Source organism: Rhinopithecus bieti, unplaced genomic scaffold (genome assembly GCF_001698545.2).
Source record: "Rhinopithecus bieti isolate Rb0 unplaced genomic scaffold, ASM169854v2 scaffold_1887, whole genome shotgun sequence".
Taxonomy (NCBI): domain Eukaryota; kingdom Metazoa; phylum Chordata; class Mammalia; order Primates; family Cercopithecidae; genus Rhinopithecus; species Rhinopithecus bieti.
In genome coordinates, this window is record NW_016803685.1 from 1810324 (window position 1) to 1838000 (window position 27677).

General features: G+C 34.2%; 1 protein-coding gene across 1 annotated transcript in view; it reads right to left on the minus strand.

Annotated features, from left to right (window-relative positions):
• The window catches only part of PTBP2 (polypyrimidine tract binding protein 2), a 93979-nt gene that overhangs the window by 23687 nt on the left and 42615 nt on the right, over positions 1 to 27677 (minus strand). The window contains 5 exon segments of the mRNA XM_017850625.1: positions 6858 to 7053; positions 14115 to 14225; positions 14312 to 14476; positions 21166 to 21309; positions 22149 to 22321. Coding sequence (XP_017706114.1) covers positions 6858 to 7053; positions 14115 to 14225; positions 14312 to 14476; positions 21166 to 21309; positions 22149 to 22321 — 789 coding nt within the window.

Here is a 27677-nt window from a genome sequence, read left to right on the forward strand (position 1 = left end):
ATCTAAGGAACTAGTATTAACTTAATAATTTTCGAGCTATTCCTAGGGTGGCAACTATTGCAAAGGGATCTATCTAAGCATTTTGATAGTGGAGCCAAACTTTATTCAGAGATTTAATGGTGGCAGAAAACACAGCAAATCCCTTCTACCAATACCAATGATCCAAAAAGCCTAGTTCTTAGAAACCAGTATATATGCATCTTCCAAACCCCTTTTCACTGGGGTTTCGTTTTAGAAAAGTCTACTTAACGGCCTACATCACAATAATTAACTAAAAGTAGCCTTACTAAACCACAAAAATACCATGCCATATTCTTGTTCTTTCTAAGCTCTGGTTCAAGAAACCCAAAACCTTAGAAGCAGCATTCATCTCTGTAGGAAACTCTGAACAGCCTAAATTTATTAAATTATATCTGAAAGACTAGAATGAATCTTGTTTAAACACACACACACACACACACACACACAAACACATAAAAGTAAAGAACACAGGCATTACCTATATATATTGTAAGAAAATATGAGTATTGCTCTATTACCTCACTACTGCAGTACTAATATGCAATCTGTCTAGTTTTGTAGTTTTTTCCTTCATCACTGTAGATGAAAAGCAATAATGTATTTAAGAAAGCCACATTTCACAAATGGCTTTTTAAATTGTACATATCATCCTATTCAAAAAGAATAAACAGGAGACTACACAAAAGTACACATACAACAACAAAAAACACCTAAGAGATCTAAATCCTCTCAATGAATAAATAGCTCACATGCACACCTGGATGGGTTTTTTTCACAATGATGTATACAAGAAAAGTGATTTATCATCTATTGGTATTTACTGAGAAAATATTAATGTATCCTGGTCTTCCATTTATGGGCATGAATTCCTTCTGAGAGAAAGATTTCTAATTTTTTTTTTTTTTTTTTTTTTTTGAGACGGAGTCTTGCTCTGCCGCCCAGGCTGGAATGCAGTGGCCAGATCTCAGCTCACTGCAAGCTCCGCCTCCCGGGTTTATGCCACTCTCCTGCCTCAGCCTCCGGAGTAACTGGGACTACAGGCGCCCGCCACCTCGCCTGGCTAGTTTTTTGTATTTTTAGTAGAGACCGGGTTTCACCATGTTAGCCAGGATGGTCTCGATCTCCTGACCTCGTGATCCGCCTGTCTCGGCCTCCCAAAGTGCTGGGATTACAGGCTTGAGCCACCGCGCCCGGCCCAGATTTCTAAATTTTAATTAATTTTGCTTAGTCCTTTATCCACCCTACCCCCTTCCTTTTTTGGGCCATTGTTCAAGGCCAAATTAAATAATTACATACATCTGGGCTAAGGTCACAATTTCAAACCACTCTGGGCTACTAGAACCTGCAAACAACTGACAGTTTCAAAAGTTTAAAGCAGACAGTGGGAAGAATCTATAATGTACCTGTTCATAAGCTGGTTTAAGTACTTACCTGAAAACAAAAGCTGGGCAAAAACTTAAAATTAGTAAATACATGCAAGAATTTAACTAATTGTCCTACACAAACTGAATTACAAGGTTGGTAATTCTAGTTGATGAAGGAAAATTCTACTTCATAAAGATTTTCAGCTAATTAATGTAGAGAAGGAATATGTGAATTAGGGGAGAAAAAGCAATATTTGCAACCCACTAGTGAAATTAATTAAGGCAGCAACCATTAGCTACTAAAATCATTAGCAGAAAAAAATGTAACAAAAGGACCAGAATGTCAACACCCAAATCCACAAACAGTCTTAAAGCATCATTAAAATCACCAAAAGTGTGGCAACCAGATATTAGATGTCTCCTACTGAGACACAATAGGAAGCACAAGAAGCACTTAAAAAAAGAAAAAAAAAAAAAAACAAAAAAGGCTCTAAATCTTATCAAGCCTTTGGAACTAACTTTAAGTTTATATAAGAAACGCAGCAGATAGAGAAAAACAAGTTAACATGACACTCTAAGGAAACAGCAAGGCTGGTCTAATCTGTGAAACTTTCTAAAAGGATAACCATGTCACTTCATAAGTAAATGGACATGAGATTGGGAGTAGAGAAAGGCAGAGGACTATTACAGACTGAAACAGACTAATGAGATAAAACAACCAAATGCTATGTGTGGCCCTCCACAGGACCTTGTTCTGAACAAATCAAACTTTAAAAGCATTTTCAAGATAATTGGGGAAATTTTAATGTGAGTTGGGTATTTGATGACATTAAGAAATCACTGTCAATTTTGATTAAGTGTAATAATCATATTATGGTTTGGAAAGAAAATGTAATTATTTTAGAGACACTATGGTAATATTTGAGAAGACATGTCATAATGTCAAGGATTTGCTTTAGAATACAAAAGAAAAACTGAATAGATAAAACTAAGTGTCAGCGCTATTGAACCAAGATGACAGGTGTATGGGATTCGTTATATTAGCGTACAGCCTAAATCTCTAATAATAAATTAATAAATATTACCAAATGAATAACCCATATAAATGTAACAAAGAAAGAAAATCAAAATAAGTTTTCCAGTTAATTTTATGTATCACAAATATATAGAAAATAAAAAATTCAGTTTAACAGCTAATTAAAATTGTGCCAGCAAAACTGTACCAAAATAGATTTAAATGACATTAATTAAGTTACGAGATCTTTTCTCTATCAGTAATTCTCAACTCTTGCTACACAGTAAAACCATCTTGAGATCCTAAAAACATAGCAATGCCTGTGACCCACTCCAACTATTCTCAGTCTGGGGTAGAATCTGGTGACTTCAATGTGCAGCAAAATTTTGAGAAATAATGTTCTATAAGACCTACATGTTTACCTTTATGAATAAATGTATCTGTTCACAATGATAACTATTTTAACGTCAATGATTTCCTACAAAAGATATGCTTTGCCTTTCTTTTAAAAACTTTATGATGAGCATGCCTGTTCCTCAATCTGAAATACAAGGAAAGCTCTAAGATAAATATTCTTTGCACACACTCTCTCTCCTAATTTTAGAATGCAGACAACATGTTCATGAAAATTACTTCCAGCAACTTTTCTAAATGATCTACCCCTTAATAAATTAACTACACCTCTTAACATGAGAAAACGATTATAATGATATCTCAATTTATAATCTGAAGGATTTTTGATCACCATGTTCTTTGAAACAGAATATGTGAATGACTAATAGTCTGCCACGTTTGTGATTATGTATTTAGATGTCAGATTTTTAAACTCATTACAAAGTACTCAGTCTCCTTTCTTTGAACAAATTACATTTTCTGAGACACTATGATACCTAGCATTGAAGGAAACAGAAAAGCCAGATATAAATGTTAGTCTTAAAAAAGTACTGTGTAAAATAAATCAATTCAAATTTATAGTACTGATTCTAAAGTAATTAAATTCAGTCAAGTAGCTAGATCTAATAAAAAAATCATACAAGGTAAAGTGAAGCCCCCCACAAATATTTAGCAAAAGAGTATCACCTTATATTTGTGTTCTTACAAAAATTTTGAAACAAATTCAATTATTTCATTTTGAACAAGTACTGTTTCAGGAAGACTGAGCAGGAAGGTAATCCCATCAATACTAGTTTGTTGAAGTCATCTGATTAAATAATTAGAGGAAAAGATTTAGTTACTATTCTAAAAGGCATGTCCTCACGTATGCAATATTGGGTATCACTGTAAACAATGTTTAAAAAGCAAAAAGAAAGGTGGAAACTGAGATCAAATATTCACCAAATGTATGAAGAAGAAAATAGTGTCTTCATGTCGTACAAATGAACACTTTGGGATTGAGATCAATTATTTAAAAAGATAGATTATTTAAACATACTTTTCCAAAAACTGACCTGTCTAACATACATGAATAAAGCTGAAGGCTTGGCTCATCCAAAATATGCATATTAATATCCTTACTACCCATTTTATAAAAATTATTGTACATCCTAACAGAAAGAATGCAGGTAAGCAATTTAGAGAATTGTGACTGTCAAATAAACATTTAAAGACTGCAAACTAAATCTTAACAGAAATTAAAATAATAGACATTTTCCTATCAAATTAATCTTGTGAAATTAAAAAATAATATGCTGGTAGGGGAAAAAGTAGGACACCCAGCCTCATATATAATTAATGTTAGTTTAAGTTAATATCACCTTTAGATGAAGAAATTTGCAAATAATGTAAATAGGCTTTAACATTTTCTTTGACCCAATAATTCTAATTCTAGGAATCTAGTCTAAGAAAATAATTTGAGAGGCAAAAAAGTACAAGGGTGTTTTAATAAAAAGTATGGAACAGCCTATATGTCCACTTTCAAAGGTACAACATATCCACTAACATGCTATGCAGGTATTAAAACTATCTTTTAAAACAAATTCTAAGTAAAATGTCAATTACAGTAAAAGATAATGCAAATCTGCAAATACAGAGCAATTTTAATTTTGTACAGAAACATGTATTTACATTAAAAATATAAAAATAAATGGTTATCTCTTGTGAATTACCAAAACTTGGGTCCATTATCTGATTTTAAAACCTTTAACTCACCTACTTTTAACCTATTTTGAGTATACTTAAAAGCCCAGTTATAACACGATGCAAAACATTAAAACAGATAAAAAATGAAGTCACTTAGGAAAGGCTAAACATTTTTTCCTTTTCTTATGAGGCAGAGATGAAGAAACAAAATGCATTATACTAAAAAATTCAACACAGAAGTGGAAAAAGACACTAGACAATTTTTTGGTGAAGGGAGGAACTTAATTTACATGCTTTTAATGTAAAAACGTAAAACACTTAAAAAATGAACAAAAGTGGTCGGGCATGGTGGCTCACACCTGTAATCCCAGCTCTTTGGGAGGCTGAGGCGGGCAGATCCCCTGAGATCAGGAGTTCCAGACCAGCCTGGCCAACATGGTGAAATCTCATCTCTATGGAAAAACACAAAAATTAGCCAGGGGTGGTGGTACATGCCTGTAGTCCCAGATGCTCGGGAGGCTGAGGCGGGAGAATCGCTCGAACCTGGGAGGTGGAAGTTGCAATGAGCCAAGATTGCGCCACTGCACTCCAGCCTGGGCCACAGAGTGAGACTCCGTCTCAAAGAAAGAAAAAAAAACGACTTTATTATTGTTTCAAGAGTTTCACCAAGGTCATAAGATCACAAGGAAAATGCTGAAAAATTCCCTAGAAGAATCCAGGTGACTTCTAAACAAGCCTCCCCTCCAGGATCCAAGCGCATCTAAGTATATTCAGATGGGCAAATACACACAGCTCAGTATGGTCCAAAGAAGTGATTATTGTAGTCCATTGTTAATGCTAGCTAGTTTCTCGTTATTTTATCTTTAAATTGTGTCTAAGAATTTTTCAACTTCTTAGAAACTATATGTAAAATCTTGATGACACCATCTGTTTTAATAAAGTAATGTATCTGCCAGGTGCCTAGCTGAATGCCTATGACCTAGAAGTTACTCAATAAATTCTGATTCTTTCTATAACAACATCTATCAGTAAAGAGTTTAATAATCTATAGTAGTAATTATAAGCAAAAACCATGTTTCACTGTTTCACTCTTGACTTTGCCTTTAAAAACTGTACACTGTGAAATATTCAATCTTATTAACTCGAATTACGAATTCAGATAGACACACACAGAGGGGTAGAGATTCTGTCAAGAAAGAGTGTAAGTGACCTAAAGCATCTACTACAGTCATCAAAAACACTATGACTTGTGCCAGATATACCAGAAAATTCAAATAAAGGGTCAGATTTGTTTGTTTAAAGTTGCCAGAATTAACAAGTAGTTAATTCTGATTCGTTACCAGAATCAAATATCAACTGCCTTAGAGTATCTTTCTCTCCATATATACCACTTACAGATTTCAGATTCACAAACTGATGGCATGATTGTTATATATTGGAAAGTATTTCCAATAACTACTTCATTATATGATTTTTTCTTTTTGAAATGATGGACATAAACTAAACTGTAAAAGCTAGTTTGTCAACTATCAATTTTGAGTTCCATATGTATAAAATCATGACTTAAAGATAATCTTACAAATACTAGAAATCAAAAAATACATCAAATAAAAGGAGACTCTAAAATTCCATCTTATAAAAAACCACTTTGCATACTTTACTTACAAAATAAGATTTTCCTGTATTTTTTTTCTTCATCTTGATTTCACTCTATCAACTATAAGTTGCATATGCTTGCACTGTATTTTTTTAGGAGGCTCAAGTCCATTGTGGTACAAAGTAAAATATAAATGATTAAGACAAAATGCAAAGAAATAGCAAAATTAATTTTACAGAAAATTTCTTCTAGTTTAAACTGTTTTTTTAAAAGGCCGCTACAATATGCTTCAAAAAAAATCCCATATGCCTCCACCCATTATGTATGTTTTGTCTCTTAATATTTCACTGTTTCCACGCAATGCTAAATTAAAACAATCAGATCAGCACTGAAAAACACACACAAGAACTTCAGGCCTAGACTTGGGCATAGTGACATCAAGTTTAAAGCGTAACTACGGCATTAAGAATTCAACAGTATTTCTTCATTAGAGCTTTTCTTCTTTTGTTCTGGGAGAGTGGCATGGAAGAGAAGCTGAAGGTATTAAAAGGAATAAAACTAACATAATTTTACTTAGAGTTACGCATAATTTTACTTAGAGTTACGGAGAACACTTTGGATTGTTCTTAACAGTATTCATATGCCTTCACTTGAGAAAAAGAAAACTCATGAAACCTAACACAATTTGGTAAGGCCCAAAATGGAGGGATTCATTATACTTACTGGTACTTTTCCATTTGGCAAAATGGGAGAAAAGTGGTTAAGACAATAAAAATCATACCTAAGAGAGATGTCTCCTTGGCAAATGCTGCAGCAATAGCTGGATCCAGTGCAGGTTGTCCATCCCCAGATGGAAGATCAGGCCGAGTATAATCCCTACTTTTATCATTGTTGTACTTTACGTTCAAATTCACAAGTTTGGAAAAATCAATCCTTAGGGTACAGCAGGCATTATAAATATTCTGACCATCTAGGGCCTGTAAAAGTGAATAAAGTACATCAGCAATCTTAAACAAAAAATAAAAATTAGTGAAAGTATAATTTTAATAAAACTCAACAACAAAAACTCGAATTTAAAAGCTACCAGGAAAAGGATTCCAATTTCATACATCAAATTTTGCTGTTCCAGCTGTCCATGTATTAGTTTCCCCGAAATATTATCTTCCTTAAATAGAAAATGCTACTTCAACCTAAAATACAATCAGCTAAGCATCCATGCTAATACTTTTAATTGTAAAAAATTGCAAATAGGTTAATTTAATAAAAAAACTAGTAAGTGTCACAAACAGGAAGTCCTGCAAAGTAGTACCACACTACTCTGCTCAATAAGGTTAATTTTATTATACATATATGTATTGCTGGATGGCAGTACTTAGATGATTCAGTACAGTTTTATAAGGTAACTGCTATTTGATGCCACATTGTACAAAGTTGCTTCAAACCAAATTATCCTAACACATAATAGCAATTCCCATAAAATGAGGCAAAAAAGAAAACACTATTTTCCTTAACCTGAAATGTTTACCCCCAATCAGATTATCTTGATGAAATTAGTAAATCCAATGTCATTCCAGAAAAGTTGTGAAACTGACAAGTGCCAGGTCTAGGATTAATTAAAAGCCTAGAGTCTTTTAGGTCATCTTAAGCAAGTTGTTTAACCTCTCTGAATCTCAATTTTTTAAGTGGGAAAACAGGAATGATGACAATGGCTGTCATGGTTCCTCACAGGGTTATTATGAGGAGTAAACTAAAGATCACATATGTGAAAATACAAGATAAAGGACTATGTTACTGCTATGATTATCTTGTATTTTTTCTGCTCCTATATAATCACCATTTCTAGTTCAGCTGGATATAAGCTGGAAACAAACTAGAGAACAGGTGAACATACTGTTAACTTTTCATTAAAAGAATAAACATGTCGCGTTATGGAAAAAGTAAACCTCTACAGTTAGCTTAAGTATATAAAGCTTTTAATTCAAATATTCTCACCTCTGGGAATATAAAATCTTTTCTCTTAACACACGAATTTTTTACGTGACTAATTTACCTAGCTAAAAACTAACCTAGAAAATAATTCAACACAGGTTCATTCACTTCAATACAGCACTGCTAAAAACTCAAAGGGACTTCATACACATCAGGATTTGAATTACATTGGGTTAGGCAAGGTACCTATCATCACATAAAAGTGGAAGCCATGTATCAACTTTATCAGCCAGAATAACATAACTATTAATTCAACACCCTGGTGTAAAGGCAAACAAAGCACTGAAGATAGGTATTCATTTACTAATGTAGCATTCCTATAGGGAAAATGTAAGATAAGTAATAGAATTGACATTTCTACACAACAGATAAGTATCAAAAGATGAGTAGCAAAATTCACTCTTAGGTGACTACTTCAATGTTGTCAAAGAGAAAATGATACCTTATGAGAAAAGATCTGGCTTTGAGTCACAGTATCTAGGTTAATGCTAAAAGTGCTGATACAAAATTACTAAACCCACACTATGTTTTTTAGGAGGTGAATTCTTTCCCAGCAATACTGAGGGCGATTGCCAAATTATCTAACAATTAATATGCCCATTGTGAGAAAGCCCTCCAGGAACCTTTGAAATTTTCCCTTTGAACATTAAAACAAAACAAAACAAAACTTTATGTAGGTGGAAACTACACAAGTATACCTAAGGTACAAGAGCTAGAGAAATAAGCAAACAAGATGTAAATTAATCATCTGTTAGCAAAAGAGGAAAGAAACAGGAGCTGAGGATGCATGAGAACAAAAATCCAGGTATTTTAAATAGTTGACTAAAGTAGGTGACCACAAATAAGAAAGGGAGTAAAATCAAATTTTAAAAACATATGCAAGCTCACTTCAAGCTCATGTATTTGCAAAATCCCAAGAAACAGCAGTAGCACACAAACCAGTCCTGTGGTTCAGCAATCAGGAATGCGGTGATCTTGTTGGAGTAAAGATTTCTGACAGTAAAAGCTCAAGACAATTTGCAGAAAGACCTTCCAAATGTGCCTACTCACGGTGAAAGTTTAGACAGTAAGCAAAAACAATCAGAAAAAAAATTTTCATGTAAATTTGAAGTTTATGGCTAAAACATGGAAATCAAAACACAGGAAAGATATTAGGCACAGAAAGCATAATTATAGCAGCACAATGAAACATTGTATATGGACTAGAAACATGAAAAGCCACAATAAAACTATTTCCATTTTTCAGAATGTTTACTATTTATAACTTACTTTTTTGAAGAGCTTGTTGGGGATCAGATTTAGCACACAGTGAGAGAAACCATAACTTCCAAATTCTTTATCTACTTTTTAATTTTTGGCAAGTCATGAAAAATTATCAAAATCAACAACACAAAATTAAGCTTATAATACTAATGTAATATTTCAGACTAATTATTTACCACTATCGACCCCACCCTGGTAGATTATGCAGGATTTTCCTAAAGCATCCTAAAACCACTGATTTCATCATAAATTCTCCATTAATATGAATGTAAAATATACAGATTGTAAATTAAGCAGATGTCAAGCAGAATCTTTGCCCAAGATATTAGGAAAGGACAATTCCATTAGGTCTCTCAAAGAATCTGCATAAAGCAATGTGTCCTCTGTGAGAAGGAAATGAATGACATAATCTTACTTTCACAAACCTTTTACCTCATATTTATTTTTATTATTAGTTAGTGATGAAATGAAATCTCCTGGAAGAAATAAATAATAAGAAACAACCCACTTATACGTTAAAATAAAATGATCATATAAACAGGACTTCCAGAAGACACAGTATCACTGTCCAGTGTCAACTAGATACTCCTAATAAAGACATAATGTTTCTGAAAAGCTGTTTCTAATAACAAAACAAAAGAACCATTTCCTACTCACGTGTGTTATAATGTAAGGACTACATAAAACAATTTTAAATCCCAGGTGAAAAGGAGATTACATTAGCTGTCTTATTATACTGTTAAAAGACTGGTATTTTATGCATCAAGTAATTATATTCCTCAACATTACAAAAGCTGAATTAGAATGCCAAGAAGGCACATCTTTGCCTAATACACTACTTTCCAATAAATAAACAAGATTTTCTAAAAGGTATTAAGGTGTTTTCTTTAATAAATATGAGGATCGCATAAAATACTTTTTATAGATAATTAAGATTGTTACTATGACTTCTGATTTTCGCCCTAAATGTCAATGCTTAATACGGCAGAGAACAAAGCAGACATGGTACTCAGAACTTACAGTCCAACAGAAAATATACACATTTAACAAATTAAAAATTGTACGTGTGGTACTGAGAACTAAGAAAGGAAGGGATCTAATCTAGTTGAAATGTTACAGAAGATTTCTCTCAGAAAGAGGCTTCTAAACTGATACTTGAAAGACAAAGAGAAGCAGAAGTTGGGCATAAGGAGATGAAGAGAAAAAAATAGTATTAGCAAATGGAACAGCAATCTGTAAGATCAAGACATTAGAGAAAATACAGTGTATGCAAGCTATTTAAAGAAGTACAATACAGCTAAAAAGGCATGAGAGGAGATTGGAGAGGCAAGCTGAGGACTGATTTAGAGTTTTATAAGCCATGATCCATGATAAGAACTGTGGACTTCATCACAAGTACAAAAAAGTCACTAAAGGGTATTGTGATTAGAAGCAATATGACTTGAGAACGATATCATTCTTAGTACTCTGTGGAAAAATAATGGAGGCAGGGGAAGATGTCAAAATGGTGAGTTCAGTCAGAAGGCCAAGGAAGTAGAGATATGAAAGAGAACTATTACTACATCAATGCTACTCAAATTATGATTCATGGTCCAGCAGCCCAGGCTACTCTGCATGAATGTAAGTCTGTGTCAAAATTTATGTCAATATCAACATTAAGCATACTGTTTGCTAGAAGTATGCTGATTTCAGTTTGACATACACTAACTACCTTGAGAGACCAGCATCTTGAATACCACTGGCTTAGACTGCAGTGGCAGCAAAAGAGTTGGAGAAAAAAGGCCAGATTCAACAAAAATTTAGGAGGTATAATCAATAATATCTAATGACAGGCTGGAAGGAAGGGGAAAAATACCATGTTTTCTGGCTTGTTAATGAGACTGAAGTTGGTATCTTGCACTTTACTAACAGCAGACACCAAAAACAGGAGCTGGATTGAACATATTAAGTTTGAAGATAATCATTAGACTGCCAGGTTCTTAGTGTGGGTCTCTTAGGAAAGGTCTGAGCTAGAAAATGTGATGTGAACACTGTCTGAATCACAGAGGTTTAACGGAGCTGTGAGAGCAGGTGAGGCCTCCCAGGTAGAAGGGGAGTGACATGACAAGGAAGAAACAGAGGGGTAGGATAAATCTAGGTGAGAAGTATCAGAGACCAGGAAGAAAGAGAATTTTAAGATAATGGTGCACAGTGTCAAATATTATCTAGATATTAAGTAAGACAAGGACTGAATCATACCACTAGCATTTAGCTACTCTAATAATCAATGGTGACACTGGGGAAGAGTAATTTGGGTCAACAGTGCTAAAACCAAATTATAGTAGAGAAATGAGAAGATAACAAACAACAAGGATAGCCTACTTAAGAAGTCAGGAGTGAAAAGGGAGAGGGGAGGCAGGGTGATAGAAAGTATGTAGAGTTATAGATGGATGGATTGAAAGTTGAAGGTAAATTCATTTAAAATTAAAGAGGCTGAGAATACTTGAAACTGGTGAAAAGTGGCCAATATAGAGAGAAACAAATGAGAAAGAGGGGATGACGGATAGTTCAGTCTCTTGAGCGGCAAAAGACGATAGGCTTTGGTGTTTATGGGTCTTAGATAACTAAACATCTATGCCTTTTATTAGAAGAGAAAGACAAGTGTCAGTATTAGCAGATTTTGCAAGAAAAACTGGAAGCTTCCATGTGATTTTCTTCTTCAAGCAAGTGAGAGTGAGGAGAGATATGGTAGAAGGGAAAATTTCTATCTGATAGATGCATTGTGAAAACAGAAAACTGTTGACTGAAGAAATGTGAGGAGATTTTTAAACTAGAGTAGGGGGCTTCTTTGTAGTTGATGCTGATGGATTTAAACTGGTACCAATTGTCAGATTATGTTATTATGTGATATTCTCTAGTAGAGCCCAGATGCAGGCATGTAAAATGAACATTACTGTAGTTATCAAAAATGTAAATTTTACCAAAGGGTCTAGATTACAAGGTAATGGGGTAAAGCAAGTTTAGGAAACAAATTTCCTTTTCTTTCTCTAATAAGTGAAGTGTGAGTTCTGATACCAGAATAAGTACTTAATAAAACAATTATCTACTGTCTTAGAATTATAACTTTAAATCTTTGTCAAGACGACCTGAGCGCATACCTGTGCACAAACATCAATATTATAGTTGGATGCTTAGTATCTGTTCACAGAAGATTAAACGAAAATTGCAAACAGCTGACATAATTGAAGTACTTTTATGAGATTAAATGTAACCATGTACTACTTCAGACAAGATACACATATAAACTATTTTCCCCATAAGAATTATAGCTCAAATATGGTATAATCCCCAATCAAATTTTATTTAATTGGTCCTCTAACAAATACTTTTCTTTGGAGTCAGAAGAGCAAGGAAAATATTCCACACCAAGAAAAATGCAGACTATATTTAAATGTTTGAAGTTGTGAAAAAATGTCACAGAAACCATGATTTCTAGGTTGTCTCCTATTCATAAAACCTCATACCACATTGATTTTGGTAGCCAGGGCATGTGAAAGGACGATAATCATTTTTTGGGAAAAAAAAAAAGAATTCTAATTGTCAATCTATGCCTGAAGAGGAAAGCAAAATAAGATTAGATTATACCTGAGAACCAGTGAGGAGCAGCATACTGAAAGAAAGCCTGAGACTGAAAAAACGTCTACCTTATAGGCAGTGTTCATTATAAGTAATTCACCTTTAAATCTTAGCATCCTCTTGTAACAAAGGGGAAACCCCTGTTTTGCTGACAACATAGAGTAGTGGTCAGAAAAAATGAGATTATAGCATTTGGTAAACTATCACAATTTTGCTATTATTACTTGTTTAGCCTTTCTGCTACCTACAACTAATTTTGCTCCAGAAATGAGGTTGTGAGGAAGCAAATGCAATGAAACCATTATAAAAAATGGTCTGGGCTCCACAGAAGTAATCTTGATCTGGAGGAAGCATTTAAGTATTAGAGACAATAATTAATCTGAAAGTAAAAGAACGAACGAAAGAAAGAAAACCAGTTAAGACAAATGTAAGCTTATTAAATGGTTTCGTAATAATGGCTTAATAATGAATTTTTAATGGCTTAATAATGGAATAGTAATAATAATGAGATACTACGGCACAAAAAGAGACAGAGCAAAAGTAGATTTCAGATATACAAACAGAAGATTAAGGTACTTGGAAGCAAAGTTGTGGTATGCAGTTTTCAGTGGCAACCTTGATGGGAAATTTTACATTTCTCAATGACCTCACATCTTCCATATATAACAATGACAAAAAAGATAAATGATATAAATAAAAAGTGACTAGAAACCTATTCATAAAACCTTTAAAAACAAAGACATTAAAGATAATATATAATTTTAAATAAACTGAGAGCCTATCATAGCATCTGAGCCACATCTGAGTATTTCAGCCAAACTCTCTTGAAAATTAATTACTTTGAAATTCCCACTAAAAGCCACTTCAAATCTTATGCAGGTGCACATCCACAATATAGTCCAGCTTTTTTCTTAAGAATAGAAACTTCTGTCCTTAAATTTAAAAAAAAAAAGTAAAATAATAGAAAGCCTACATTATGGTTAATACAACCTAATGATTTTCCTGAAATAAATATTGCCTTTTTTATGACATATTAACGGTTTCTTAATATTATTTTAATGCTATTAAGTTCTACTACATCTATGGCTGCCAGATATCATTAAGTATATAGTATATTTTTTACATATACATTTCAATTTAAAAAAATCACTATCTCAAAAGAAAGACTTACTAGTTTTGCTTGTTGAGCATTTACTGGATCACCATACTGGAGCAAAGCTTGAAACTGGTTGTTTTTTGTAAATGTGATTATCTTCAAAACAGCACCAAACTTAGAAAATATCTGTTAAAACATTAAAAACAAAATGTTACTTATTTACTATATTATTATTTCTCTAATTTATAGGTAATTATGCAGATTAAACTTACTTGGTGAAGAACATCAAGTGTTACAGGGTAGTACATGTTGTCAATAATTATTCTAAGTACTGGACTCTGGGCTGGAGTCACTGCACTCTCGCTAACTGTGGTGCCACTAAGAGGAGTATTTGCTGTCTGGACAGCTGTCACAGCTTGAAGAACTGCTTGAGCACGCTGGAAATTAATATTATGTAGTTTAGAAACATACCCATTATTGTCACATACTTTGCTACCTGTTACACTACTAGTTCACTTTGTTCCTAGAACTTACACAGATTAAACAACATTTAATGGCCACTCAACAAACATTTTTAAGCACCTGCCATGAGCCAGATACTACCTGTTTAATAAATCAAATATTCGACTAGTATTTCATTCAAAAAAATTATCCAGGCTTTGGGATCAATGTTGAACAAGTAAAGATATGATATATAATTTATTCTCAAAAAACAAGATGTAGTTTTACAGACACATGTATCATCAGAAAATGTTTTAAACAGAAATTTAGAGAACAATAAAACTTTAACATTAATCACTCCATAAAACAGTTACATTGTAAATCTCAACAAGGGGGTTACTGAATTATCCAAAAGAACTCCCATAAAGCTTATTATTTCTAATACAATGTTAAAATAGGAACGTGCAGAAAATAAACACATTTTTCATACTACACTTAACTTCTGACACCAAAATTTTTAGAAAAGAAACCGATGTGTACTCCAGTCCAAAACCAAAAAATTCTCAGGTAAACTTCAAGATATTATATGAACGATATTTCCCATACATTTTACGGTATCAAACACACCATCAATTATAAAATGCACTATTGTTTTAAGTATGACTAATAGATATTGCCAATTGAACTATGGAAGATAGACTACTCCAGGACACATCAAATTTCTGAGATCTTAAAATGTGAAAAAATATAACCATAAAATTGAATAAACACAGTATTTGTAGGAAATCTGCCAATCAAATATTACGTTAAATGCTCCAAAAGATTACCTTTATTACTATTATCCCTTTCCTATTATTATTATGACAGAGTCTATGATAAGGACATAATTTCTTTCTACCTTATCTGTGGTCAAAAAACAACAAAGGCAAATAGTTCTAAAGTATAACAATGACAAATACCACAAATACCTATACATAGCTTTACAGTTTGAAAAATCTATATTAACAGTTAATGAAAGAGAATACAAAAGAATTAAGATACTTAGGAGAATAAACAAGAACAGTCATTTTACTAAAATATTATATAATCACAGATCACACGGCTTGAGAGTCCAGATACATATCTACACAATCATTTAAATGCTACTTAATTTTATCTATAAATTTATATATTAGCCAAAATGACTTAGTAATTAAAATCCAACATTTTGAAATGTGATAGATTATTTATTTTAGTAGACATCTTGATACTATCATTGAAAAACTAATTGTAAATTGGTAAAATTAGATTTACGGAGCAGTAGCTATTCAAATGTTTAAATATATTTAAATATTTTAAGTAGCTCATTGCAATATTATCTTCATTAGTGAACATGTTCTTACGGTATTTATCTATAATAACAAGCATAGACTACCACAACTTAGAAAAACACTACACATCTACTGCTTCAAATAATAAAATGTGTTTTTTAAAATAGGAATCCATGATCATGGTATAAGAGTGGTGTAAAAGATTAAAAATTCCCCTTCAACTCTGTCATCCATTCTATTTTCCCCTACCAACCCCTCACAGTATTATCTTAGGTATCCTTCCAGAGATACTAGCTACATCTACAAGCATATATATATATATATATATATATTATACTTATTCCATACTTTTTTCCCAATACTATTCATATTTTATTCAATACTATTCATACTTTTTAGTTCAATACTATTCATACTTTTATTTAACACTACTCACTGTTCTCTATCTTCCTTTTATGGCTTAACAATCATGTTCTCCCACACCAGTAACAAATTACTTCATACATTTCTTTATGATTTCATTTTTTTAAAGACTTCATATATTTTTTCTTATAATTAATGGAGCAGTGTTGGCTTGCCAACATAGATTTTAATAAAACTTCTTACCAAAATATTACATACACACAGAAAAGGACACAAAACCTAACTATAAAGCTCCATAAAATACCACAAATTGGACATCTCTGTGAAATAACTACCCAGATAAAAAACAACATATTATCAACACTCTGTAAGCCATACTCATGCTTCCTCCATGTTACATAAATGGAATCATATCAGATATATTCTACTTAGGTTTGGCTTCTTTCAGTAATTATGATGTACACTACCCATGTTCTGCAGGTAGCAGTAGCTTGTCCATTTTAATTACCATACAATATTCTGACCGGGCGTGGTGGCTCACGCCTGTAATCCCAGCACTCTGGGAGGCCGAGGTGGGTGGATCACCTGAGCTCAGGAGTTCGAGACCAGCCTGACCAACACAGAGAAACCCCGTCTTTACTAAAAATACAAAATTAGCCTGGCATGGTGGTGCATGCCTGTAATCCCAGCTACTCGGGAGGCTGAGGCAGGAGAATTACTTGCACCTGGGAGGCAGAGGTTGCGGTGAGCTGAGATCACGCCATTGCACTCCAGCCTAGGCTTGAAACACCATCTCAAAAAAAAAAAAAAAAAAAGCAATATTCCACTAAATGAATACACCACAACATATTCTGCTGCTGTTGAACATTTGGATCATTTATAGTTTGTTGGGCTACTACATACAGTGTTCCATGAATTTTCTTGGACATATCTTTTAACATACATATGTATATATTCTCAGGTATGTTTAACTAGGAGCGAGTTTACTCCTCCTAGGAGTAAACTTTGAGTTTACGTCAAAGAATAGTATATGCTCAACTTTAGCAGATATTTCAAGTTTTCAAAACTGGCCGTCACCAATATTTTATTACCTATCCTTTTAATTTTAGCCACTCTGGTTATGTGCATAGCAGTATCTCATTTGGAGTTAAGGCTCTCAATCCAAACCCAATCTCCTCTTTGCTTATCAGGGGATAGCTTTTAGGGGAAGTAATAGCTAAAGGGAGACCTCAAGACATTTAACACTGGTCATGTGAAGTGTGAGGTGGAGGAAGGTTGGTGCAAAAGGCAGGCCAACCCACAATATTCCATGCATGAGAGTAGTGACATAATGGCAGCAAACAACTAACATCAGGAGAAAGCATGCCAGGTTACAGGATATACCATTACTTTTCGGACCGAAGCATAAGCAAATAGGGTGGAAATAGTCATAAGACAGAGGACAAAGAGTAGTAATCTCAGAAAAGGCCTTTACCCTGAGCATGAACAGGACCTACTGCATGGGAGTAACTTAGATACGTGCATTTGAGAAAGATATGCACTGGCTGTACTAGGGAGAAAAAATTCCAAGAGGCAAAAGAAAAAGAAAGTAGTTTATAAAGATAACTATTGTAGTAACATAGCCAACAGATGAGTGTGTTTGAGCAATACAAGTAGCAGGAAAGATGGAGAAAACCAGGCAGATAATTAAAAAGTGTGAACTAATAGGACCTGGTGATTTCATGAAGGGATGTGGAAGAATTCATGGTTAATGCATACTCATTTGTATGTCTTCTATTATGAAACCCTATTAAAATGCATAGAAGTGAATGAATGTAAAATAAACACTGAAGGGAGGGAAGGTCATCATTAGCTGAGAATAATTTTATCAAATTCCTGGAACACAGAAAATGAATGGAACCAAACAGACTGGAGACACAGTGAACACACAGCAAAGAGGAGTCATACTGGTAGCAGTCACAGGAACCAAATTAGAAATTGGCAGGTTCACAGGAGGAGGGAGTGGGTGAAAAACGGAAGAACAGAAAGTCTAGTTCATTAACAAAGAGCTAAATTTCTCTTCTCCCTCCTCTGACCAACTTGTACCCTCACCATTAAACAACAACAAAAAACTCTCTCTTAAAGGAACCAGAATTTCTTTCTTTATTTCTTTTTTTTTTAAGAGACTGGGTCTCATTTTGTTGCCGAGGCTGGAGTGCAGTGGTGTGACCAGTTCACTGCTGCCCTGAACTTACCTCAGTCTCTCAAAGTGCTGGGATTATAGGCACGAGCCAAAGTGCCCTGCTGGTACCAGAAATTCTAAAGGGAGTTTTGTGACCCAGAATAAGAGCTCTTTGGTATGTGGGGGGAATGGGAGTAACAGCTTAGTAGACACTCTTCATTACTTTATCCTAGAGGAAAGCACACAACTTTAACAAAATGTAATTGTCCATTCTGAAATACGAAGAGACAACAAACGGGGGATGAAGAGAGTGAGAACAAGATAAGCATAAATGCTAACACTGAAAAAATAACTCAGCATATAGTGATGTATTTTTTAAATACTGTAATTAGTATCCTCAAAGTACTGCTGTCACAAGACATAACCGACTACAAAAAAAAGATGACCAAAGGAGATTGAAGGGCTTTAGAAAATGAAAAATAAAATTGTAAAAGCATTTTTTCCAACAGAAGAACTTTGCACTGATTATTCCTTCTGTCTGAAGTTAAGTGGCTTATTCCCTAACCACTTTGAAGATCATTATTCAAATATCCCCTCTCAATGGGGCTTCCAAGGGTCATCCTAAGTCCCCCTCCTCCACATCCATGTGTAGGCGCCAGCTTTGTTCTTTTTTTTGGCAGTCTCACTCTGTCACCCAGGCCGGAGTGCAGTGGTGCATCTGGGATCACTGCAAGCTCCACCTCCCGGGTTCAAGCAACTCTCTCTGCCTCAGCCTCCGAGTATCTGGGATTATAGACATCTGGCACCATGCCCAGCTAAATTTTTTTTCTTTCCTTTTTGTATTTTTAGTAGAGACAGGGTTTCGCCATGTTGGTCAGGTGGGTCTTGAACTCCTGACCTCAGGTAATCCGTCCGCCTCAGCCTCTCAAAGTGCTGGGATTACTGGTGTGAGCCACCAAGCCCAGTCCCCAGCTTTATTCTTTACGTGTTCCTTTCGTTTAATCTTTTAAAATGAGAATGTGCTTACAAATTACTTAAATAATAATGAAACAGAAATGGGACATTAAATGCTATTTTAAGAGGACACTGTGTGTGCTAAGTGAATAAGCCAAAGAAAGAAAGACAAACGCCACATTATCTCACTTACATATGGAATCTAGAAAAGCTGAACTCACATTAGTAGAGAGTAGAAAGATAGTCACCAGAGGCTGGGGGAGGGAGGAATGAACAGGGAAAGGGGAGATGATGGTCAAAGTACAAAGTTTTAGACAGGAAGAATGGTTCTGGTGATCTACTGTACAGCATGGCAACTACTGGAATGCATACTATTGTATGCTAATGAGTTGGCTGATGGCTGACAGCCCCACTTCAGGATAGGGACTGGTCACCTGAAAGACCAAAGCATGATTAGAGGCTTATTATCCTTGGTAATATCCTTTACAATAAACTAGTAAATCTCAGTAAATGTTTCCTTGAGTTCTCTGTGCTGCTCTAGCAAATTAACAAATCCAAAAAGGGGGCTGTGGGAACCCTAACTTGAAGCTGGTCAATCAGAAGTTCCAGAGGCCTGACTTGCTGGTGTCTGAGGACATCTTGTGGGACTGAGCCCTCAACCTGTGGGATCTGATGCTATCTCCTGGCAGATAGTGTTGAAACTGAGCTAAGTTGGAGAACACTGCAGACCTGACTGCTTGCTTGCCATGTGGAAAAAAAATTCCCCCACATTTCTGGCCACAGAAGCCTTCTGTGTTGATGGTTGTGGTGCGAGCAGAGGAAAAACAGTTTTTCCACATTCCACTGTATACTAAAGGAATTTTAAATGTTCTTACCATAAAGAAATTGTAAATATTGGAAATGATGAGTATGTTAACTAGCCATATTTGATCATTCCACAATATATATGTATTAAAACACCACCTTGTACACCGTTAAGTATATACAATTATTTGTTAAAATAAGTTAAAAAATGCAAAAAAAAAAAAAAAAAAAAAAAAAAAATCTAAGTAAAAAGAAAACAGCAGATAATTTCTTTTGGTATTCTTCCTCATTTGATAATTATTAAAGCCACACATTCTTTTTCAAAAGAAATTAAAAATTCATCATCAAATAAAAAAACAGGCTGAAAGTTCAGTCCATATCTTTTAGGTAAAAAGTTTTACAAGCTTATTTTCATAAAACTAAACGATTTTGTCACTTTGTAAAGTGACAAATCTATGAGAATAGTTTTCCGTTACCTATTGTTTATTAAGAAGAAAGTATTTTATGACAGTGAAAGATTCATAGTTTTAAAACTATATTAAAACAGCTGAAGTTTTAGGATCATTACAAGCGTCTTATAATGTAGGTCAGAAAACATTCTAATGCTATTTTTAAATATATTAATTTAAATAATATCTTTAACACTACATTTTTAAAACAGTCATACATTCATTATTCTTCATCCTTAAGATTCTCTTTTCCAGGAAAACTAACATATCTTCAAAAATTTTTTTTCCATAAGAAATTAAGACCTATAAAAAAAGTCAAATAACCAAAGGCACTGAACTTCATACCTTAAATTCTAAGGAGGAGAATCGTATAAATAGTTTATGCTAATAACAAATCCTACCTGATAAGCTCCACAAAAATTTTAACTTGCAACAAGAAAAAGAACATTTGATCAGGGGTTTAAAGGAATTCAAAATGACATAGTATTTAATACTCAGAAACATTCTGCATGAAAATACCTTAAAAATAACAAGAAAATGCCTATAAGGAACATCTGAACAGGTAAACATTTCCTTCCTATTAATGTTTACGAGATTCACAATATGTTCTAGGCTATTTTATTTATGCACCTACACATACTTACTTGGTTTAATGTATTATCTGTCTTTAGTTCTTTGTGATTCGAGTACTGGATATATATCGGTTGGTTACGAAGATGAGGTGTCACAGCAGAATAGTAATTAACCATAGTAATAGCTGCTTCCTCGGTTGCTAGTTCCAAAAATGCCTGAAAATTTAAGTAGCACAATTTTTAATACTTTAAATTCAAATAAAATTAATATCTGAGCAATCTATTCAGCTGATTTTAATCAATTATCTAGAATATAATCTTTCAAGTTACTTTTAAATGTTCTAATAAGTAGAATTAGAAATCGCTTGTTGAAGTTTAGGTATACAGTTAAAGCTAACCTCAGAAGAAAGTTAGAACTGAGTACATGCTGCTTCTACCTTCTACCTATGATTTTTCACACCCACAAATCTATTCCCACAACAAATGCTAGAGAAAATGTAAATATATTCTAGCATCAGAATTTTACCACTTCTACCCTAGGGAATATAAGATTTCCAAGTCATTTAAAAGCAGTATAATTATACAGAGACAAAGAAAACATTACAAATTAAATGTCAGATTAACTTTAAGTATATAAAAGGGAGTGTTAAATTTCATAAATTATTTTAAATGGCATCATTTAATATTTTTAAATAAAATTGCATATTCTCATAAAATAAGCCTAAGGAAAGATGCGACTAGTACTCCTACTGATTTCTGATATCCAAGACAGAGCCACAGTAAAAGAAATACTTCATTTGTATTTTCCACAATTTCATAACAATTACTCAATTACAGCCCTAAAGTGAATTCAAAAGGCAAAGTTTAAAAACTATAGTGATTCATTCAATTTGGCTACCTAGCATTAGTTTCCCACAGATACCTACTTGAAAAACTGAGAATACGACTTCTGTTCCTTAAGAAACATAACCTACTATTTTCTCCCTTTTACAATTAATTCACACCTGCTGGATAGTTTGGGATTTAACATTTCATAAATCCCAAAAGAAGTGTACCTGATTTTTTCCTTTCAGCATAAGGATGTTGGTCACCTTACCAAAAGGTAAGCCTAAAGCAATAACTTCAGTTTCTGTTACTTCCCCAGGTAATTTTCGAATATGAAGTACACGAGAAGGAGCACCATCCATTTTATCTTCTCCTTTAAATTTTTTACTATCATTACCATTGGCTGAAAGACATTAAAAAATAGTCTTTATATATCAACAATAAAAGAATGTATGAATTTTCCTATTTATGTAAAAAACTACAAATTTCCAAAAGAACTTAAAACATACCTGAGAATACTTAAATAATTCTTAAAATTCAAATGCTAGGCTTTCAAAGGAATAAAATCCTATCCACCTATTATTAAATGAAATTATCAATTAGTTAAGATCGCTGTTAATGTGTTTCTCAACAGTATTATAAAGAGTAATTATTAATAACAACATTAAAATGTAATCTCATAAAGAAACTGTCCAATGACTAAAGAATACAATCACAGTCACGTGCCACATAACTACATTTTGGTCATTGACAGGCCGCATATACAATGGTGGTCCCATAAGATTATAATACCGTATTTTTATTGTACCTTTTCTGTTTAGAAACATCAATACTTACTACTGTGTTACAACTGCCTCCAGTATTCAGAACAGTAACATGCTGTACAAGTTTGTTGCCTAGGAGCAAAAGGCTACATATACCATATAGCCTACATGGGTAGCATGTTTGTGTAAATGTACTCTATGACATTTATGCAGTGACAAAATTAGCTAACAATGCATTTCTCAGAGGGTATCCCTATCACTATCTCCAAGATTTATGACTGTACCTTGTAATTTAATCATCTTATAATGAACTAATATGAATATTTTTAAAAGTGAAAAAACTAGGTTGACAAAAATTAGGAAGATTATAATTTTACCTGAGAAATGATAAACTGTTCGATTTGAAAAACGTACTTGAATGTGGGACCAAAGAATGTAAAGTTTATAAAACTGATAATGCAGTCAATCCAATTATGGCTTACTTACAATGAGCTTCTTCTAATATATTACTATTACCATCTAAACTACCTAATATTTTGTGACTATTAACATCAATATACTCTAAATCACTCATGAACTTAATTATCTTATTCTATTACCGTGAGATTTAAAGTAATATAATTCAATCAACAAATTAGTTAATGGCCTTCATTCCAAATCTTCACCAAAAAATAAAAACATTATTCAAAATGTCTATAAAATAGGTAATATTTAAATAGAGTTGTTTGAAGGACTTGCAATCTACTATGCCAAATCAATGGTTCTCAATCTTTTAGGATCTCAAGGATATTTCTGACACTATAGCTAAAATGAAGGATCTTGACACATTCAGAAATATGCATGTATACTCCATTTTGTATAAACCTTTAGGTAATTTATGGTATTTCCAAAACATTCAACACAACCTATAAACAATATAATGTGTTTGTGTATGTTCAATAATATCTATAAGACTGTAAGATTATCTTGGTCTCCAAAGTGTCTTCAAAATTAATTCACTCATTAATTCCTTAAACATTTACTGGGTATTCAGGTATGTGTCTAGCAACGTTTTACGTTCTGAGGGTACAGCAGAGTGAACAAAACGATTATGATTCCTGATACCTTATAGTGGGGAGCTGGACTAACCAGTACCTGAACCAGATACTTTCTATGGTTATGTGCTATAAGGTAAAACAGTGATGTGCTTAAAAGGGACTTTGTCTAGGACTGGAAGATGATGGTAGTGATGATTTTACTGGATGACCAGAGAAGGTAAGAGATAATATATAGACTCAAGCTATACTTAAGTCATATTTTACTGTAGGAGTTTCACTTAGGTTTATATACTTGAACGGCCAGCCAATGCATTTAAAAATTCCCTTAGGTTGTCTTTGTACAGAAGAGTAAGCTCTGGCTTCTGAATATATTGCCCTGAAAATCTTGGATCTTGGAGCGGGCGCGGTGTCAAGCTGTAATCCCAGCACTTGGGAGCCGAGAGGTGCGGATCACGAGGTAGGAATCGAGACTATCCTGGTACACGTGAAACCCCGTTCTACTAAAAACTACAAAACACTAGCCGGCGACGTGGCGGCGCCTTAGTCCCAGCTACGGGAGGCTGAGACCAAGAGAGAATGGGTGAACCGGGAGGGGAGCTTGCAGGAGTTGAGATCGGCACAGCACTCCAGCCTGGGTGAGAGCGAGACCCTCTCAAAAAAAAAAAAAAAAAAAAAAAAAAAAAAAAAAAAAAGAAAATTTGGTGGCTAGCTATCAGAAGTATGAAAAAACTACAGGAAGCTGGCTGGGGCGCGGTGGCTCATGCCTGTAATCCCAGCACTTTGGGAGGCCGAGGGGGATCACGAGGTCAGGTGATCGACACCATCCTGGCCAACACAGTGAAACCCCTGTCTCTACTAAAAAAAAAAAATACAAAAACTTAGCTGGGCGTGGTGGCGGGCACCTGTAATCCCAGCTGCTTGGGAGGCTGAGGCAGGAGAATGGCGTGAATCTGGGAGGCAGAGCTTGCAGTGAGCGGAGGTCACGTCACTTCACTCCAGCCTGGGCAACAGAGCGAGACCACGTCTCAAAAAAAAAAAAAAACTACAGGAAGCTATCTCATGTCCTTTCACTACTGACAAAGATTTGTGTGTGTACAGGGCACCTGAATTTGTCAAAAGGAAGAGCCTGAACTTTGCATTTTGTAGTATCTTATCTAACAAAATCATCTCTAGGCCGGTTAACAGAAAATGTAAGCTAAAGCACAGAATCCAAAAAATGCGCATATACTTTAAAACATATAATTGGCACACACAACAACCACCATCAGTCAACAAGGAACACATATTCTTCTGATACAGGACTAAGACCTTTTTTTGACAAAGGAGTCTGAAGACTGAAACTTGATAATCTGTTCTCGTTCATTAGTTTGTTTGAATAACAAGAGCAAATACTTCACAAGCCAACCTAAAGCCCCATGTGTTATAGGTTACGGTATCAGGATACTTAAAAAAGTAAATTTCAGTTTCTCCTAATTTGGTCTGTCCTTTTCCTTCTGGGAGAAAGACAAGGAAAAAAAACACCAATAAAGATACTACCTATTGCTGTACCCATAAGGAGAAAAAAGGTTTCCCCTTTCAAATGATTTTCCAAAAATAATTCCCAAAAGGCAAAAGCCTGCCTAAACCTATTATTATGGATATTAAATAATTTATTTTGGATTTGTATTGGATGTTTTCTGGACAGCGGATGTTGAGCAGAAGTACAACAGCTGAATAACACAGAAAGAAGGTAAGAAACTTTTGAGAATCAAAGGATAAGACAAAGATCTTGACTTCTTGGAAAAATACAGAAAAGACGTAATTTTATTTTGCATCAATATTTAACATTCACTGCTAATTAACTACATGCCAAGCAATTTATAACTCTCAGATTGCTATCATCACGACCTATCAACTCCATTTACAGGTAACAATTAGTTAAATGCCCAAGATGATATAGTTACTAAGTGGTAGAGACAAGAGGTAGTAGAGAAAGGATTAAACTCAGGGAGTATGATTCCTAGTCTGTGCTCTTAAACAACTACACTATAGAAGGAACTAAAATACAAACTTTACATTACATACAGGTTGCCTAAAAGATATGTCCTTTTCTCTCAAGAACCAAGCCAGTTACTGTAGTAAACGATCAACATTTACACCACCTGACACTCCCTCAGTTAGTTAATAGCTTCCAGAGGGTGACTACTAAGTATTCATATCTTAGTGCCAAATATTATAAAAGTCTTCATTTTAAATAAATGATACTATGAGAATGTGGGAATGGGGACTCCCTTAATAATACAACAAAGCCTATTTTCAAATATAAAAACACTCCAGCAACACCGAAAAAGGGCCCAAAATTTTGTGGTTCACAACTTACGAAGCATTAGGTCTGCCTGTGTTACAGTTCTATGGTTCTTCAGCATCTTCCCATGATCCTGAATGGGAAAAGTCTACTGAGGGAATGAAAGAGATCTTTCCCTTCCATTCCTCCAGTAAACCCAGAACTTTTGTTTGGGTGTGTAAAACCAGTAATAATTCAAATGTTTATGTTCAATTAAGAAGGTATGAGGTAATGCTTTTATTTATGCATATAAATTTTATTAATTGCATATGAATGTAAAAATATTTAAGCACACCATTTTCCATATATTATTCAACTCTTTTAAAGCCTCTTGCTTAGGGAAGATGTTCATATACTCACAGATTCAAAGCAAATAAAATTTTAAAATGGTTTCTACTTGAATACTTCTCTTCCAAACTCAAAACCAGATTTCTACCTCAATTCTAAAGCCAGCATCTTCACCTCTATCAGTACATCACTTTTCTCCTGCTGACTGACCTTTGTTCTCCACTAGCTTTTACCTGCAATTTTTACATAAATGGGTGTCGAATTTTACATAAATGGGTGTCGGCAAGATCAAGGGTAATTTTTAAAATCACCACATCCATCAGTCAACAAGGAACTGTGAACCCTTTCTTCCTCACTGAATTTCTCTAATAGCACCCCTAAAATTTCCACTTCTACTTTTCTCATTTCCCCTGACTCATCTGACACTTGTTTTGAATCCTGATTACTCATTAATTCCCCAAAACTGTTAAGTTTCCCATGCTGTTTTTGTTCCGATACTCTACCTATCTTTACTTATTAATATAAACACTCTAGCACTGGGTTTCACAGTATCTATCTATCTATCTATCTATCTAATCTAATCTAATCTAATCTAATCTAATCTAATCTAATCTATGAGACACAGTCTTGCTGTATTGCCAGGCTGGAGTGCAGTGGCATGATCTTGGTTGACTACAACCTCCACTTCCCAGGTTTAGGTGATTCTCATGCCACAGCCTCCCATGTAGCTGGGAATATAGGCGTGCACCACCACACCCAGCTAATTTTTGTATTTTCAGTAGAGATGGGGTTTCACCATGTTGGCCAGGCTGGTCTTGAACTCCTGGCCTCAAGTGATCACCTGCCTCAGCCTCCCAAAGTGCTGAAATACAGGCGTGAGCAACAGCACCTGGCCTACTTTCTCATATAATGTGTAAATTATTTAGTCCTACTCATTCACCATTATACTTTCAACTGCGTACCAATATAAAATACAACGTTGCAAAACTTTATACTTCCGTCCAATGAAAACTAGTGACAAAACTTAAGTACATCTTCATTCTCCAAGTCTTTCAGAGGCACACATTTATAAAAGTTTTCCTAACTCTATTTATCAAATATGAAACTGAGAGGCAAAGCAGTTTTAATTCCAAGCAGTTTTAGATTTCAAGGCAAAGCAGTGTTTTCTAGCTTTAGAAAACAAAAAAATAAAATAAAAGACTCTAAGCTAAGAAAAAAAAAAATGAATGCTGCTACTCTTTCTTGTAAGAGAAACAAATTCCAAAGAAGATTTAACAAGAAAAAAAGCAGGTAGATGCAGATAGGTGGTACTTCTGTTATTCTGTTGGCTGTTTCTGCAACACCCAC